At 42.6% G+C, this 18,249-nt stretch overlaps 1 protein-coding gene across 1 annotated transcript; it reads left to right on the top strand.

The window, feature by feature from the left end:
- The first annotated feature begins 1,372 nt into the window (after positions 1-1,372).
- On the top strand, positions 1,373-17,015 carry rab39bb (RAB39B, member RAS oncogene family b). The gene is made up of 4 exons (XM_069158956.1): positions 1,373-2,342; positions 5,900-6,180; positions 9,856-10,036; positions 10,656-17,015. The coding sequence occupies exons 2-4, from the start codon at positions 5,966-5,968 to the stop codon at positions 10,899-10,901; spliced, it is 642 nt and encodes a 213-aa protein (XP_069015057.1). The 5' UTR covers positions 1,373-2,342; positions 5,900-5,965; the 3' UTR covers positions 10,902-17,015.
- Positions 17,016-18,249: the final 1,234 nt, after the last annotated feature.

The raw sequence follows: 18,249 nt of genomic DNA, 5'->3' as shown, positions 1-18,249 counted from the left end.
AACATGTCGAGTGGACACAATAACAGAAACACCTGTTGACAACAGCCCAGGTTTCTTCTTTGTGATTTAGGAGAGTTTCGTCTTCCTCTCTGGCCTGTCGTGCAATTTTGTAACTGATGCAAACTACGGGAAGATATTATCAACTGAAAGACGACTCAGTAAACCAGCGGCAGATCAGACAGCATCTCCAACCACATTGTGAAATGTGCATTTTAAATGTTTCTCCAAACTAACATCCTGCATGATGACAAACAAAAAAAAAAAAGAGCACTTTGCAAAGGTTTTAGACATTTAAAGTGAATGCTTTCATAAATAATGCAGTGAATATTCATTAACATCCATGTTTGTCTCTTTGGCACTTTTTATTCATCTATTTATTTATTTTGGAATAGGTTGATCAGTCATTTTTCTATTCTATTCCTCTTTATTATTTATATTATTGTACTGTCTTTTAAACCTATGGATTGTGTGGGCTACTGGATACTGGTTATCTATCTATCTATCTATCTATCTATCTATCTATCTATCTATCTATCTATCTATCTATCTATCTATCTATCTATCTATCTATCTATCTACAAACAGCAGTAAACAAAGAAATCAACCCTTCGCCTTCAAAGCTGCAGCACTTCTCTGACGTACACTTTCAATGTTTTTTCAAATGACTTGACAAGAAGTTTGTTCTACTGTGATCCTTTTACTTGTTGCCACGGTTCCCGTCTCTTCACGTGACACAAACGCCACGATGTTAAGATTGGATACAGGACTCCTGACCAGGTTTGTCATGCCCTTGTTCCCCATTTATTTTTTTTCCCCCTTCAACTGTACCTACTTTTAACTCGAAACCAGTTATTGGTAACAAATTCATATAAGAAAATGACCCTTTTAAATTACTGCCTGCATTATGAATGCATGCATTATGACTCTAAATCAAAAATAATCACCATGAAACCCTTTAAAAAGAAAAGAAAAGTGGAAAAACGTTTTATGCAAGGGATCTCAGCACAGCTTTTGGTCCTCATTAGTAGAAGACATACACGGTTTTGTTTCTATCACTTAGGACATAACATTTTACTCTATAACCCGGACCTTGAACCCTTTACTCAAAATGCAACAATTTACATAAAAGGTGACTGTAAACATATTTATGTCCCTGCAGCATGAGGAAACCGAGTGCCCAGCCGCGCACGCGCTCTGTGCGCAGCTGCTCGAATAAAAACTACAACTCCCGCCTGCAGCTGCGCGCTCAGTGACACTTCCGCGGCTGCGCACTGGCGCGTGAGCTCACGTACGGGGCAGTGAGTGTGCAGCTTCTCTCTCGTGTCATCAGCTATTCTGCAAAAAAAAATAATCATCTCCAAGAAGAAGAAAAAAAAGATATCAGCCAATAATTTGTTTTTACTAAACATTATTATTGTCTGCGTGTTTATCGGGCACAATTAGCATTTCCTTGTGCGGGTTTTCTTTTTCACCTATAAGACGTCAGTGCGTCGCCTATCTATAGTATAAAAGTCCTGTTTCACTTAAAGATGTAGGATGTTGTCGCTTGTCCCTCTAAATTATAGGCTACTATAGTGAAGGAATGCTCTCTCTTCCGTGTTTCAATATGTAGTTTGCCGGTCTGTTTCGATCATATTAATAATTCTGCTCGTCTACGTTTGCGGTTTTGATGTTAAATAAATGTTTTATCGGCGTCCATCCATTCCCAGACCTCTTTGGCGTCTCGTGTTTTCGTGGTGTTGCGCCTCTGCGCGCTCCTTTACGGTAGTGGTACTGATGCGGGATGAGTCAGGCGTTATGATGCTGCTGCTGCTGCTACCGCTGCCATTTCATCAGCAGCAAAAACCCTACAAACACTCAGCAAACATAGAAATGAGACGGCGGGGTTCCCCTCCGACGGCGAGCATCCTGCCCTCATAACCACGTCCCGCGCGTCTCGGTGTCGAAACAGAGAGCAGAGAGGTTTGTTCGCGTGAAAGCGCAAAGATCCGGTTTTTACTGCACCTGCTCGGGTTTTTTTTTTTTTCTTCTTCTTTCCCCCCCCCCCCCCCCCCCCCCCCCCCCCCCACTCAGCTTTGGATCGGGCCTGACATTAACAGGAGGAAATCAGCCCTCCTTGACTCCCGGGGGCCTGCGTGCTGCACACCAGCCTCTGTCATCACGAGCATCGTCTCCCGGAGGCTTCGGCACCGTTTCGGTTATTATTTTTTTTTTTTTTGCTGCGCCCCTCAGCACCGATCCCAGCCCCAGACTCGTCGGTGCCATGGAGCCCGCGTCAGCCCGGTCCTGAACAGCGGAGCAAGAGCATCCATCCGGGCCTAAAGACTCCACTCCTGCTCCAAGTAAGCCATTTTTTTTTTTTTTATTATTATTATTTTTTGTTTTATCTACTATTAGCAACCTTACTTCTAATATTTAGCGCGCTGAGAAGCTTAAAAAGTGTCTTAAGAAAGCGCGACTGGCCTATTTTCAATCATGGTTGTCTAATAATAGCCTGTGATGGAAACTATAGGCTACGGCATTTACAGTGTCCCTATGGAGTCCATTATCATTATTATTATTATTAATAAACACTGCGTAAAATGTGCAAACAACGAATGGAAACCTTGTTTTCTGCACGAAAAATAACCTCCTGATGAGTGTGGACTACATGTTTTGGGCAAAATGTGTGCCCAGTAATAACAAGTTATTATAGTGCTCACAAAACCACCTCAAACACAGCAGCTATTAGACACAAAGAAAATATAATTCCACTCATTTAACAACACGTGCGTATTTGGTGAAATCTCTTTTGGGGTATTTTTTTTTTTTTTTTTTTTTCCTGCTACGTCTGCAGCTACATGTCGGATATGTGTCGCGGTGGTAGCTCCGGATTTGCCCATCATCATCATCATCATCATCCTCATCATCCTCATCACCCATCATCCGGTGTGAGAGCCCATAAGGCTGCTATTCACCGGGGATTCGGCCACTCATGTTTGCATACCGACCGAGCTACGCAACCCGACTCTTTACACAGACGCGCGGGGGCTGATGGGAGATCTGCGCGTGTCTGTGCTCCCCGCCTTGCCTTGATGGCCTGGTCGGGAACAGCTGTAGAAGATATACAGTCGGTACAATATAGGAGTCGCGGTTGAATAGAGGGGAAGTCTTATCAACCCCCCCCCCCCCCCCCCCCAAAAAAAAAAAAAAAAAAAAAAAAAAAAAAAAAAACACACAACACAGCGCTGCAAAGCCTGTTCACATGACTTCACACCCACAGATCATCCTCAGTGTTTTGTTGTGATTGGATTTACTCTCCATACTGCACAGCACACTGCTGCATGTGAATAAATCACTGCTTAAAAAAAAAAAAAAAAAAAGGGTTGGCAGTTCTCCTTTTCATTTGCATCCAGTAAGAAACATTTGATGTTTTATAGCTTAATATGCACGTGCAAAAGGTTTGTCTGCAGAAGTCATTGGAAAACAAACAGTATAGTGATTATCTCGTGGGGTCATTTAAGACTCCCCCTCTCCCCCCCCCAAAAAAAGGACTCCCCCCCCCCCATCTTGTTAAACTAAATGTTGATAATACATACGGAGTGAAAACAATGATTACACATAGAAAGCAGGGGGGGGGGGGAATCATTGTGTATGGTGAAGTAACGCATCAAAGTCCAAAGTCAGGTCTAGTTTTCTGGAGTTTATTAAAGATCAGCTTCACTATTTTGCCTCCTTATAGTCGCTTACTACTTGAACATGTTCACCTAAATGTTGTTAGAAGGTGTTTTAATGATGTTTCAGGGATATTTAAGCGAGACTTCTGACATAATGCCAGCTCAGCCTTTCATTTGAAGCCAAAGAAACATAAATTGTGCTAAACAAAGAAAGTGCAGGTGGAAGACGAATTCAAGTTCTTTACTTAGATTAATGTGTATAAGTTTTAATTATTAATATTTAAAGTCATTAATTTAAGGGAACGGGTGTATAAGCAAAAAAAAAAATATTAATTTTTTTTTGCGATTAAGTAAAGAAACTTCAGTGGAAGAATTTCTACTTAAAAAAACTTCCAGAAATATATCCTTAGAGTATGAAAAGTAGAAGATATGCAGAACAATTGAGGAATATTTGAATGGATTATAATTATGACTATCATTGTTTAGAGCTAGCACAAGCGAACTGGACTATATTAAATCAATGTATTTTAAATGCTGATTAAAATAAAGTCTTGATGTGAACATCTAGAGCACAGAACATGAACGTAGTCACCTCTCGCTGGATAAATCATAAGCTAAAAAAAAAAAAAAAAAAAGGAAAGGCAGCAGCTCAGTGCATATCTGCTAGGCAACGGCCATTAGTGCAAAAAGCAGGCTTTTATTAAAACATCAATCAACTCCATCAAGTGACTAGAAAAGCATAAGAGGATTTTCTACTGTACCTCGTGGTTTTAATTGAATCACGCACCCGTCGTGAAGCGCGGCGACCCGGCGATATGTGTGTGTAGTGTGGAAGAGGGGGAGGTGTGGGGAGGGAGAAATTCTTGGATTAGAATCCAAGAATTCGAGTGTTTTGAACGTGTCGAACGATGAGCTGCGGTCGAGTCCTTCGTGTTGCAAAAAAAAACAAAAAAAACAAAAAACACTGAAGTGATTCGTTGTAGATTTGTGCAAAAATTTAAAAAAAAATTTGGGGAAAAGACAGACACAGCGCAGCCTCGTGACGCCAGTGGAAAACAATAGAGGCGTGAAATAAATCTCAAATCTCCAGTGCTGACTTACAGTCTCTGTGGGTTTTTTTTTCTTGTAGGAAAATATCAACACTGACATTCCTGCTGGCAGTTTTTTTTTTTATAAACTCCACTGAAGTACAACGTTGAGGTACTTTTACTTGAATAATCCCAATTTAACCTACTTTCTACTTCTTGCCCACAACATGTTAGTTATTTTACATTAAAACATATGACCAGTTTAAAAAAAAAAAAAAAAAAAAATATATATATATAGTGCACTACGATTTGAAGTTGACGTGGAAACCTGCAAAAAAATAAATGGAAGCGAGTCTGATACGTTTTCCCAGAAGCCCCGCCCACCTGAAAAAACGATGGCGGTTCACAGCACGTGGCTCAAAAGGCTGAAGTTGTGAGTAGAGCCATGAAGCTAAAAACTGCTTCTCGGTGGATTTTCTTTTGCAGAAGTGAAACATCTTTTTTTTTTCTCTCTCTTTTTTTTTAAATGCCATCACAGCAGTTTCGTGCAGTGTCGCTATAGCAACTGCAGTGGAAATAGAAATCAAGAAAAACGACTTGACGCCCAAACGAAGTAGATTCGAGTACAGTGGGTGCAGCTAATCTCATGGGATCTTATGAGACCGCTGAGAAGGAGGTGTGGGGGTCAAATGAGTGGCGCGAGGTGGGGCGGGCGGGGGGGGGGGGGGGGGGGCACAGACTTTGCTCCAGGGCCCTGCTCACTGTTGATCCAGCCATGCTTAAGACAAAAAGAAAAAGGACCCTGCAGCAGCCAAATGTTCTCAGGAGATTCTAGCCTTACTTATTTCCTCTCTCTCTCTCTCTCCCCCCTCTTTCTCTCTCTCCCCCTCTTTCTCTCTCTCTCTCTCTCCCCCCCCCTCCCCCTCTTTCTCTCTCTCCCCCTCTCTCTCTCTTTCTCTCTCTCTCCCCCCCTCCCCCTCTTTCTCTCTCTCCCCCTCTCTCTCTCCCCCTCTTTCTCTCTCTTTCTCTCTCTCTCCCCCCCTCCCCCTCTTTCTCTCTCTCCCCCTCTCTCTCTCTTTCTCTCTCTCTCCCCCCCCTCCCCCTCTCCCTCTCTCCCCCTCTTTCTCTCTCTCTCTCTCTCTCTCTCTCTCCCCCCCTCTTTCTTTCGCTTTCTGTCTTTTACGCGCACGTTCTCACGCGCGCGCGCGCCTCCAGAGCTCACAACAGCCACAGGACCGACAAGACGCGCCTGGAGAGCGACAGACAGGCAAACGCCAAGTCATGGAGGCGATATGGCTCTATCAGTTCCGGCTGATCGTCATCGGGGACTCCACGGTGGGCAAGTCGTGTCTGATCCGGCGGTTCACGGAGGGTCGCTTCGCCCAGGTGTCGGACCCCACCGTCGGCGTGGACTTCTTCTCCCGGCTGGTGGAGATCGAGCCGGGCAAACGGATCAAGCTGCAGATCTGGGACACCGCGGGTCAGGAGCGGTTCAGGTGAGAGGAGCGGAGGCATGTTAACAATGTGTGGAGCTTTACAAGTGAGTCTGCACTGTGGTGGCTTCGTCTGCTGACTTTTTTTTTTTTTTTTTTAGAATATTTATCGAGAATATTATTGGTTATTTATATTATTATGTCACTATAAGATGGCATTAATGACCACGCTGGGAGGTAATACACGGTCATTTATGGCATCTGTTTGCCATAAAATGGGGCGAGGTTCAAATAGCAATACCACAGAGTAACAAGTAAAAAAAAAAGAAAATGCTTAAAAAAAAAAAGAAAAAAAAGAAGCTATTACAGAAGCGTTATTAGCTGACTGTGTTGAAAGTATGAAAAGGTATTCTTATGTGGCTCAGTTTAATGTCCATTAGCTATAACACTTAGGTGCAGCACCCAAAGCACTTTAAGCTTTGCTTTACCACCGTCTGTATATTTTTGGCAGACAGTGCATTTTTAAATTAATATTGTAATGATAATCGTCTGAAATTACTTGAAAATGCAGAGTTTTTAGTCAAATAACTGCCGACCGTGCCTACCGCAGCGCCTCATCCTGACAGGACAAACTGAATATATAATATTGGACAGCTACTGATGATGCATTATGTAGGCAGCACTTCTGTGCTGTAGCCGATCGACGGAGCTAATTTGAGATACTTGGATGCCTATTTAGTGAAATAATAATGTTTTGCATGTCAAATATGAATCTGAAGATTAATTGATGAACGCAGCTGAAAAAAAAATCAGTGGAGCAATGAACACAACACATCCGTCTGAATCGCAGTAAAGTAAATACAAAGTCATCTGAAATCACCAATTCAAATCTGTACTGGTGACTGGCAGCTAGAAGGACATCAGGACTAGAATGAAGGATTAAAAAGAAAAAAAAAAGAAAAGCATTTTATTTACTGCATTGACTTTTACTGCATTTGCCCTATCATACCGCATGAAAAAAAGACAGTGAATCTGTTTTTAAAAAAAAAAACTTTTTTACGCAGCACCACAAACTACTCAGAAGCATCTGTCCCTGCAGTTAAAAGAGATGAGAATAGAGAACTTGTGGTCTACCTATTTAAATTCTGATTTATTTGGAAACTGAAACAGTCGTCTTCAACATAATGGTATATGTTCAAGCGGGAACCAGAGCAGCTGCTTTTGAAGAATTGAGACAGAAAAAAAGATGTCCTGACATTTGACCTCTTCGTTGAGTTGAATTTCCTTGTAGAGTTAGAGTAGAAAGATTAGATATCTTAACAGCTGACAGCAGTCAGTGAAGTGATATTTCTGTAAATTTTCACATCAAGACCCACAAACCCTTCTTTTTAATTCTTTGAATACGTTAAGACATGATGCATTTTAATTGGTTTGCCCCAAATTCAAGTTGTCGAGTGAGCTGTTTAGGAAATTGTTTGATGCGAAGGAAGACTTAAGTGCTCAGAGTGCTCTCAAGACCTGAATTACCACTTTGAATTTGTTTGACAGCACAGGAAGAGGGAAGAGCAGTTATTCAAATGAGGTTTGGAGGTGTGAAAAGGCCAGCGGCGTTGTTTCTAAATAGAAAACGACTGCAACCTCTCTTAAAACCTTAAAATTCACTATCACGATATTGCAGGCGTTTCTGTCTGGAATAAACCGGCTTCGTGGCGAAGCAAAAAAAAAAAAAAATTACACTATAATAATCACTACAATAATCGATGAACTATTTAAGTTGTTTTCAAGCGAAAACACCCAACAATTCACAGTTTGATACTCAGAAATGTGAAAATTCATAGTTTTTAATCTGTCCCATGTAGCTGTGCATCAAAATTGGGCAAGATTGGACAAAACAAGCTTTTTGAAGACGTTAGTTTGGGTCTGAGGAAGTCGTAACAACACAATTCAGCATTTTCAGACAATAAATGGACAAACAAGCAATCAATTTATTTAAAAAAATAATCCAACAAGTTATAAATAATGAAAACAAGCAGTAGCCGACCTAAACCAGGTCCCATAATAACAAACTCAAGGATTCTAAGTTTCAGTTGTTGCAAGTTTATAGCTGTTTGTGGTCAGTCACTTTTTTGTCTCCGTGGCAGAAAATAGGTTTGATATTTTCCTTGTTGTCAACAAATAACTTAAATGACCAAAAACGAATCACGAATTGATCCGACTAAAGGACAACTTTCCGTGTCTCCGAATCTTCTTCGACTCGAGTCGTCCGAAACCGCGTTCATTTCCAGTGACCCGAGGAACACGTAGTTTCATTTGACCCAGCGCGAACCGCCCCGCTGCCAGACGTCCAAATAATCTCTTCAAACATGTATTAATCTGACGCTAAAAATAGTCCCCAACAGAATGGATTATTTACCCCTTTGGGAGTAACGTTCATGTTTGTCGAAATCATTGAGCCTTTTCTGAAACGGCACGTTTTGTCGACAGCTTTTAAAACATTTATATCGTCGGTGGGCACCCGAGGCTGAGAAGTGCACCGATATACTGTTGGTTTTGGGTCTTTTCGTGGGATTTTGTTGGCGGAATAAGATCAGCCTTCTCGTCTTAAAAAACAAAAACAAAAAAAAACAACCAATGTCCCATAATGCTGAACGAAAGCCAAGCTCCAACGGTTTTAGGTATTTTGGACCGTTCGCGGCAGCATACAGCTCTTAAATCTCTGTTGCTTCATCTGCTGCTTGCTTCCTTAAATATATATATATATATGTATATATATACATATGTATATGTATATGTATATATATACATATATATATATATATATATACATATGTATATATACATATGTATATATTTCTATAAAATATGCGCGTCATCTCGCTGACTCAGATCTTCCGCCCCGTCTTCCAGTATCCTCTCCCGTCGACTAATCCTGCCTTCTTCCTCTTTTCGCGACGCGTCTCCCTTCTCCGTCTCCCCCCTTCGAGCCTGTGGTTTTCCCTCCCCGACGCGTCCGCGCTCTCGTCCTCTCAGCGAGGAGGCCGTGGCGAAGATGAGACGCGCTCACGAGGCGGCGGCCGCGCCGTTTGTGTTGCGGCGCGGGCCGTCACATCTTGTCAAAAACCGAGCGGCTCTCCTCCAACCCGTTCGGCCTGCGGCGATGAACAACGCAGGTCGAAATCAAACGCCACGATTCTGGCTCCCACTTACTGATAACCGCTTCTTCTCAAAGGCTGATGTTATTTTATCGAGGCCGCAGCAGCTCCGCCGTCACCTCTTTCCTTTTTCCTTTCTTACCTCCTGTCTTGTGATAACCCCCCCCCCCCCCCCGCTGGGTTCATCTCTTCTCATTTTCCCTTCTCAACGATTGTGGATTCTTTTTTTTTGCATTTCTCCTGAACATACAAGAAAATCCGCCTTTTCGTTTGTACAAGCAAAAAAAAAAATCCACAAAACTCCTCCCCCCCAAAAAAAAAAAGGTTTTAAAGAATCATCTGTGTGTTCATCCGGTCTGTAACGGAAGCTGCGAACGGTGGGACGTCCGGCTAAACCAGCCGATGGTTGTAAACCAACCCGTCGTTAATACCAAGGATTAGTCGGTTAGCCAACTACCCTTTTTGACGCAAGAAAAAAAAAAAAAAAAACGTTAACTCGGTCAAATTTGGGGGGGGGATTTCGCACCCAAGAAAAACACCGGCGCCTGATCTGAATGCTTTCCTCTGATTTCTACGTCCTTCTCAGGTCCATCACTAGGGCTTACTACCGCAACTCTGTGGGCGGGCTCCTCCTCTTTGACATCACCAATCGTCGCTCCTTCCAGAACGTCCACGACTGGCTGGAGGAGGCTCGGAGCCACGTCCAGCCACACAGCATCGTCTTCCTGTTGGTGGGCCACAAGTGCGACCTGGAGGCGCAGCGCCAGGTGTGTACGGAGTAAAAGCGGACTCGAGGGTTCCTGGCGAAAGACGCGTCGGGTGTAAATTTGGCGCCACGGGGGGGGGGGGGAAAGTGGCACTTTTGAAAGTTGCCCGGTAGGCAATTGATCAAAGTCTGCAGGTTTAAAAATAGCCCTCCGTTCACATTTAGATCAGCACGCTTTTAGGTTCAGAGGCGGGCTGTCGCCGCTCGATTCTCTCGCGGCGGCTGGCAGACGAGAGAGCAAAAATATCCCGATTGAAAGTTTAGACATCAGAGGATGACACCGCAAAGCGCCGCGCACAACAGCGTGCCCGTGCGCTCGCACAGAAGAACGTTGCAGGAGCGGGGCGAAAATCGAATAAAGCGGGGAGTTATGTCACACTTCCTGTCTTAGTCAATTTATTTCCATCTGGATTCGCTCCCTCTCGTGATTTAAGGATCTGGGAGGCTAATTTACCGACTAGAAGCTTCTTGTTCAGTCTTGTGGTTTTGCAACGACACCCAATTGTTCATTATCAATGTGTGGCTCAACTTGTGCTTCTCAGAGGGTTAGTTACGCCCCCTACCCCACCCCACCCCGCCCCCAACGGGAAAGATTCACCTAAACTCGTTTGATCTCGCAGGTAACCCGCCAGGAAGCGGAGAAGCTGGCGGGGGCGTACGGGATGCGCTACGTGGAGACGTCGGCCCGCGACGCCATCAACGTGGAGCACGCCTTCACCGAGCTGACCAGAGACATCTTCGCCTTGGTGCGGTCCGGGGAGATCACGATCCAGGAGGGCTGGGAGGGCGTGAAGAGCGGGTTCGTGCCCAACGTGGTGCACTCGTCCGAGGAGGTGACCAAGAGCGACCGCCGCTGTCTCTGTTGATCCGGGAAGAGTCTTCATCGACGGGACCGAAGGTTTTCAAGGGGAGGGAAGGATTCGGAGGGGGAGAGGGCCGACGGACTGAGATGTCGGCCTTCGGACTGAAACTGCAGGGAAAGCCCTCTGTGGTACTTTCGACTGACTTATACCAGAACGGGACGTTTGAGGGAAACCTCCGACGACGAGGCTCGTCGAAGGGTGGAGAGGGAACACCTTGAACTTGGGCGGGTGGCTCAAAAGGGGTTGCGCCCATTTCTGTAATACGTTTAATTTCTCGGAGGGGAAGGGTCACGGAGATGCTCATTCATGGGCTCCCGCGATCGAGCTCCTTTAAGTTTTGTTTTGGGCTTCTTTCCCGAAAATCCCCCTTCCTGAAAGTCGAACGAAGGCCTTAGAAAGAGGATCCGTTGCGGCTCTTTGTCAAAAATACGATGACGCTCTCGACTTGTTTCGTCTTTCTTTCCTCCCACCTTCCTTCACCTCTCCTCCCACCGACCTTCTCCTCTCAATATGCAATTACACGATCACGTACAAAGCGATCACTTTTACGTTGGTGTCCTACATCCCCCCCCCCCCCCCACCCCCCACCCCCTTCGCGTTTTTCATTCAGAACATTTTAGGAGGGCCTCGATCGAACCTTCCTCATCAAGAGTCCCGCTGACATTTTTGCTCCATCAGAGCTCAATGGAGGAGCCCTGGAGGTCCCAAATATTACGAGAGGAGAACAATTTCCTTCACAGACTGCTGAATTTTTGTTGCCGCTTTTAATTCTCTCGCAGCAATTTAGGCCTCCAGTGAGCTCAATGACATTGACCACATGGCTGCATTCACTATAATTCTGCTAAATACCAACACTATAACAAAACCCCGTCACCCACCCGGCTCCTAAGAGACTCCTAAAAGCAGGAAGAGACAACGTGTACAGCTTAACCCGACCGAGGTGGACTTAAAAAACAAAAAACCCAACTCCTAATGGTCTGCCATTCACCGGACGATTGCGAAGGTGGAGCGACAAGGAACGCCGGAGCCAGAAAGCACCTTATAATAGCCAAGTCCGTCTTAACTGTGGAGCCTCATTTGGGACATTTGAAGAAGCAAATGAGCGAACGGGCGATATTTTGTTTCTTGCCGGCGAAAACCGACAGAGAGGAAGCGGACCACGCCGAAGGAAACTCGATGAACGGACCGCACAAACAGAACCACGTTACTACCCACGATGCACGCGTACCACAGAGCGAACCGCACCCTGATACAGTCACGTCAAGAGGCTACAACTGGCCACCCAGTAAACCAAACGCAGAATTCAAGTACAGGGACACGACAAGGTTCAAATTTGTTCAGAGCAATATGTCTTTCCTCGTCTTTGTGTGCAAGCGTAGTATAACGTCAAACTTTTATGTTTCAGCAACTTCAATTTCAACCACATTCAGCCCGGTTTTATTATAATATTAAACTTTGATGCAAAAATCAACGCTTAGTGGGATACTTGACAAACTAAACCAGTTTTCTGCTTGATGTTTATTTTAAAGGAATAGTTTGACATTTAGGTGCCATTTTTTTTTTTTTATTTTATTTTTTTATTCGCTTTACGGGAGGGTTAAATGAAAAGACCAATAGCGCTCTCATGGCTGCACATTAAATATGACGTTCCTGTCAAGAGACCGTTAGATTCATGTCAGCTCAGCACACAGATCGTCGGCATTAGGAAACAGCTAGCCAGGCTCTCCGAGCGGTTGCCTGGCAACGAGCCGGGATTCGAGGCCAAGAAATTATCATGCAGAAAAAAAAAAAGAGAGATAACTCACCTGCTGTTACGAGTTGTTATTTAAACACTTCTTTTTGATAAATTTAACAAGATATAAGATGTTAAAGTTTGTTAGTTTGCAAGCTGCTAGTGGTAGCCTCACAAAGCCTATTTCCAATTCCCTAAAAGTATGGATTTATTTTATTGTTAAACTACCATTTTAACTTCAGGCCAGTTACAGTGTTCCTTTAAATTCCAGAAATAGGAAAAAAAAAAAAAAATCAAAAAAAAAAAATCACTGGACCAAATATAGTAATTTGCTAACCATGAACTAATATATTTGGCTGTTTACAACAAATTAATAAATTATTTTAAGTCTTTTAAACACGGAGAAGAACTGGAAAGACACTTGTAGAATTGGTAGAAAATAAATGCACCTTAAATGACTGATTTTATGCCCCTGAATGCTTCGGTGTGGATCTAAATATCAATACATATTTTTTTGGAGCGTTGCCACTCTCCTTAAGAAATATGAAAACGTTATTTTGTCTGACATTGCTGTAGATGTAGGGATAAATATCGTATTATTTACGTTTTATTAATCTGGTCTACATTCCCACGTGATCACAGCGCAGATTATTTATTTTCCAAATCAATAATCGTAGCAGTCCTCTTTAGGCCGGTGAGGATTCTGTACTGGCTTCCTTTTCTCACGCTGTATGCCTTCTTTTTATGTGTTTCCAAAGAGTTTTGTGTACGTCCTTTTCCTTTTTTTTTTTTTTACATGAATGTATCAGTAGGACAGGAGGTTCAATTTAACACCGGGTTGTCACGTGTGAATGAGAAATATTTCCAGTTGAGGTGGAAAAACTCTTTTGCAATTATTCTAATAGTAATAATCCCTTTCCACAGCTAAACACACCGCATTATTCCTTATTAAAGTGAGTGTGATACTAATGCCAGGCAGATCGATCTTCAAAAGTCCTTCGAGGAATAATAATAATAATAAAAAAAAAGCCTGAGTTCTCCCTGACGCCCTTGTGTTTTTGAAATTTGACAATGAGGCTCTCTTTTATCCCACAACCACTTTAGAAAAACAAAAAACGTTTCCTCCGTCTGCCTTGCTGCATCATGACTAGAGCTGTCTACTGAAACACTTAAAACGTTCCCCGAGCGGACGCCATGAAGTCGACAGGTCGGACGGTCCGTCTGGGTGAGAGCAGAAATATGCTCCTTCGCCTCCAGCTAAGGGGTTAGATGAGAAACTCAATGCCACTCTCATGCATGTATATATATATATATATATATATACATATATATATATATATATATATATATGAAACTATACTACTGCCTATCTTAGCTTAGCATAAGGTCTGAAAACCGCAAAGGAAAAGTAATAAAAAAAAATTAAAAAAAAAACAGACGAAAGCTCACTAATCAAACACCAAATATCTTGGCTAGCTCTTTCTACCCATTTCCAGCCTTTATGCTAAGCTACGCTAACCAGCTGCAGTTTCACATCTAATGGACAGACATGAGACACTTTCATCAAAATTCTTTCCAAGAAAGCAAATGAGCAAAATATCCCAACATGTCAAACTGATATTTAAAGTAGCAATAAACTACATCTAAAATACCATGACGGGAATTTATTTTGAATTTAGTCCTCCTTTGTAATTGTTTTGCTCTTGTTTCTATTCAAATTTGCATTCACATAATATATATTCGTACATTTAAGCCACTTAAAGGCACTTTGTGGGTTTTGTTATTGCAAAAAAAAAAGGTAATTTGGATTATTAATTGGGAGTTTTTAGGGGTTTAATTAATGGCAGGAGAAGGACTTCAAATATCCTTTACGGGTGGAGGAAGTTCTCCTGATTATTAAGGTTAAATAAAACCTTTTTAAAACACACCGGATGTCAGAAACGCATTGTCAAATATTTCTTTGCTTGTAAAAAGCGGATATTTTGGAGCTGCATGTTTTTACAGGATCACAATGAAGTTTGTCTCGACTATAACTGTAATATCCATGTCTACACGAAAAGGTCTTTTTTTTTTTTTATCTATTCAGATTTATTTTGATGAAAACCTCGCGTGGTTTGGAAGTCAGCTCCCCGCTCACAACTCCCTCTGAAGCCGGAGTTTCTCGTCGGCTTACCGTTTAAATCAACGCCTCGGCTAATCACCTGTGAAAATGAGATTGATAATTCTTTCCATCAAACACTATTTGGGCTGCAGTGTGTCAAAAATGAGTGAAATGGTTAAAAAAAAAACAACAACAACAACAACAAGACACGTCCCACGATCGTTAATTTGCAAAGTCGGGTCTGATCCTATAAAGACGCTTCGACAGCAGTCAGCTGATTCCAGTAAAAACACAATCTGCGTGAAATCAGCAAGCAATTACCCACTTAGGCCTTCATCCGCTGACGGCCTTGGAAGCGGCTCGAAATGTTTTGAGTCTTCATCTGAAACCGCGGCCCGCGATCGAACTCGGGTTTCCTCCCAGCGAAGAGTCCTCGGCACTTCGCACGAGATCACTGAAACTGAAATCGTGTCTTTTACCGATCTGAAACCAAGACTCCAACGCTCGGAGACGAGGTCACCTCAGGACGTGTGAAACGATCGAGGAAGGGCATTTTTTTAATTAATTAATTTATTTTTTTAACGCAGTGATGGAAAGCGTTTTTTTTTTGTGTGTCCCGAGAGCAGAGCGATCTGCTTTTTTTTTTTTTGGGCGCGTCGCCAGAGAAACGTACACGGTGATTTACTGGCACTCCGCGTCGTTGCTCCGCCGGGGTCCTTGGCAGCGTTCGGTTTCACCGAGGCGGCGTTCGAACACAGAATACCAAACACGGCTGGATTCACCTCAGCTGGCAGTATAAAGTGGGCGCTATCGATGCTGCACAAAATGAAAACTAAAAAAAAAACAAAAAAAACTATTTCCTTGCCGAGAGCAGCTACTTCCTGGTGTCATAAGTAGGTGTTGTTCGGTGAGGTTTTGTGACCTCGTTTTGACTCTCTCGTTCATATTGCTAAATGAAGCCAACCCACTGTTTTGTGGCTTTGTATTTACTGCCAAGATCAGCCGCCCCCACCGCCGCCACCAACACCTCGCTTTGCGCCTCATGTATTATCGCCACGTTTGAGTCACAGAGCTAAACCGGCCTCTCTTAATGAAGAGATTAGGTTCTCAAAAAAAAAAATCCACCTGCTGCACCATGAAAAGATTTTTGAGCAGTTACCAAAAAAAAAAATTAAAAATAAATGCAACTCCTGCACACGTTTTGTATCCGGGTAGCCTACAGATCGCTTTGTTTGCATTTGAGAACCCGGTCACTGAAACGTCTGAAAAATGGAAATGGGACTAAAACAATTTTTTTAAAAAGCTTTTTTTTCATGCAGTGGGTGGAAACTGGTTAATCCGGTTGGTGGCTAAATTCTTTGCGGGTTCACGTAACACCTTCAGAACGTCTTTGGTATGTTGTTGTTTTTTTTTTATGTCACTGGGGAATTATCTTTCTCAGAAATGCAGGCCTCGCTTTGTGACTCAAATATACCAAACGCCAATACGTAGCACAAACTGAAGCTAAAACGCAGGCTGCAGTAAATATGAACCTAAAGCTAAAGCCAGTTAGTTTAGCTTAGCATAAAAACGATAAGCAGCTCGGTAAGCACCCGTCCAAAAGGCGGGCCGGAGGGGTTTTAACTAATAAACTATCGTCTCTGGCCTCACCATTAACGCCAGTCAACAAATCCACCAAAATGTCCGAATGTTACTAAATCTCTGTGACATTTCTCGCCAAGGAACTCGTCTTCCTGTCAAAATTTGCATTCCAGTTGTTTGATAATATTGAAACCTGTAAAACTGGGACTCTAACCGACATCATTAGTCTTAAATGTTAGAAGCAAAATGCGCCTGCTTCACCTCGAGTCTTTCCACGCGATCCTTTTTCTTTGACTTTGCGCACAAGACAAACGTTGTTTAAAAGCGACTGAAGGTCAAGCCGGCGATTTGGACAAAACCGGAGTAAGACATAATCACCGGTCTGTTGTCGTGTTTTAACCTTTAAGCTGGGCTTTCCTCCGACGGGTATCAGTTCACCCGTACTCTAAAAGCATGTAACCTACTGGGTGACAACAGCTTTTCTGCCCTCGGTGTGACTTGCAGGAGCCAAGTTTCAACAGAAACGATGTTTTCACTGGTTCTTTTCATCCCTCCGAGCCGTACAGGAAACACTGTATATCGCCGTCCTTAATTCTGCCGGGTCAAAGCAGACAGTTTCTCTTCCTCTGCTCTACTTATCTATCAACAAACTGAAATGTACTAAAAAATAAATAAATAAATAAAATGTGACTGGAAACATAAACCTGTTCTCGCTGCTATTTTTGAACACTGAGGTTTTTTTTTTGGTCTTTGCCTTGTTTGTGTGAACTATAGCTGGAAAACTAATAATACTTTTAGATTAAATCATGGCTTGACTTGACAATGAGGGAAAAAAAACAACCATGTGTTTTGTTAAATAAATCCAGCCATCCCTTCCCCAGATGCACATATTTGTACTTCAGTGCAATTTTATCATATACTTAAATAATATTAAGAACACTTTTTTTTTTTTACTTTTAACTGTGCTAAAACAAATTGGCAAATGTTCAAAATGATCAAATGTTTCACAAAACAAAACAACTTTAGAGCAAAAAACAAAACAAAAAAAACCTCAAAAAACCAATTTGTCACAAAACTCATTAATCATCTCACAGCCGTTTACATTTTCTGGCGACCCTTTGGAGGGGGCCGAGCCCTAGTTTGAGGACCCTGCACTGCTGCTGTCTACAAAGTTCTTATCAAAAGTTAAAACATGTCATGTTGAAAAATAAAAGTGTATTTTTGTGCTGCAGATCTACACTTTACCACTAGGGGGAAGCACTGAGGACACAAATCACACAATCACACCGTGAGAGTGCACAGAACCTCAATCGTCTCTTCTTGAAATGTGTTAAATTAACGTACTGGCAAAAGAGCGCACAAGTTTCTAAAGACTACATTTCCCAGCATGCACTGTTCGAAGGTTAAAACTCTCCAGGGGTGCTGTGTTGTAGCTGGAAGAAAACGTCATGTAAACTTGTGGATTTAAGCCATGGGGTTTTTTCCATAATAATAAAGTCCTCATTAACCAGCTTGACTATTTCTCCCACTGAGCGTTTTTTTTTTTTTTTTTTTTACCCCAATTCAACTTATTTGCTTCAGTTTTTTTTTGTTTTTTTTTATCTCAATGTCACTGAATTTAATTCATTTCCAGGAAAGCCAAAATTTAAATTTAAATTTCGCTGGCAGCTCCTTACATGTATTAATTCTTTAATTAAAAAAAAAACCTTCCTGTGATTGGTTGTTACATTGTGGGAGGGTTAATGATGGGGGGGGGGGGGGGGGGGGGGTGTCAGGATTGAGGTTAGGGACCAGTTGACTTGACAGCGACACAAAAATCAAATCAAATCAAATCAAATCAAATCACGGCAGCGTTTAGAGCGCATGCAGACCATACCAGGGGTCTCTGAAGCACTTTGGAAATGAGTAATACAATGAACATATTTCCCTCAATGTTA

Source organism: Embiotoca jacksoni, unplaced genomic scaffold, assembly GCF_022577435.1.
Source record: "Embiotoca jacksoni isolate LCO1_2020_lvr unplaced genomic scaffold, fEmbJac1.0.p SCAF_24, whole genome shotgun sequence".
NCBI lineage: Eukaryota > Metazoa > Chordata > Actinopteri > Embiotocidae > Embiotoca > Embiotoca jacksoni.
Note: the sequence above shows the minus strand (reverse complement) of the source record. Positions and strands in the feature narration are given on the sequence as shown.

Coding starts and splice junctions, on each gene's coding strand:
- rab39bb (XM_069158956.1), top strand. CDS start 5,966: ATGGAGGCGATATGGCTCTATCAGTTCCGGCTGATCGTCATCGGGGAC. Junction 6,181..9,855: donor GCGGGTCAGGAGCGGTTCAG/GTGAGAGGAGCG, acceptor CGTCCTTCTCAG/GTCCATCACTAGGGCTTACT. Junction 10,037..10,655: donor ACCTGGAGGCGCAGCGCCAG/GTGTGTACGGAG, acceptor TTGATCTCGCAG/GTAACCCGCCAGGAAGCGGA.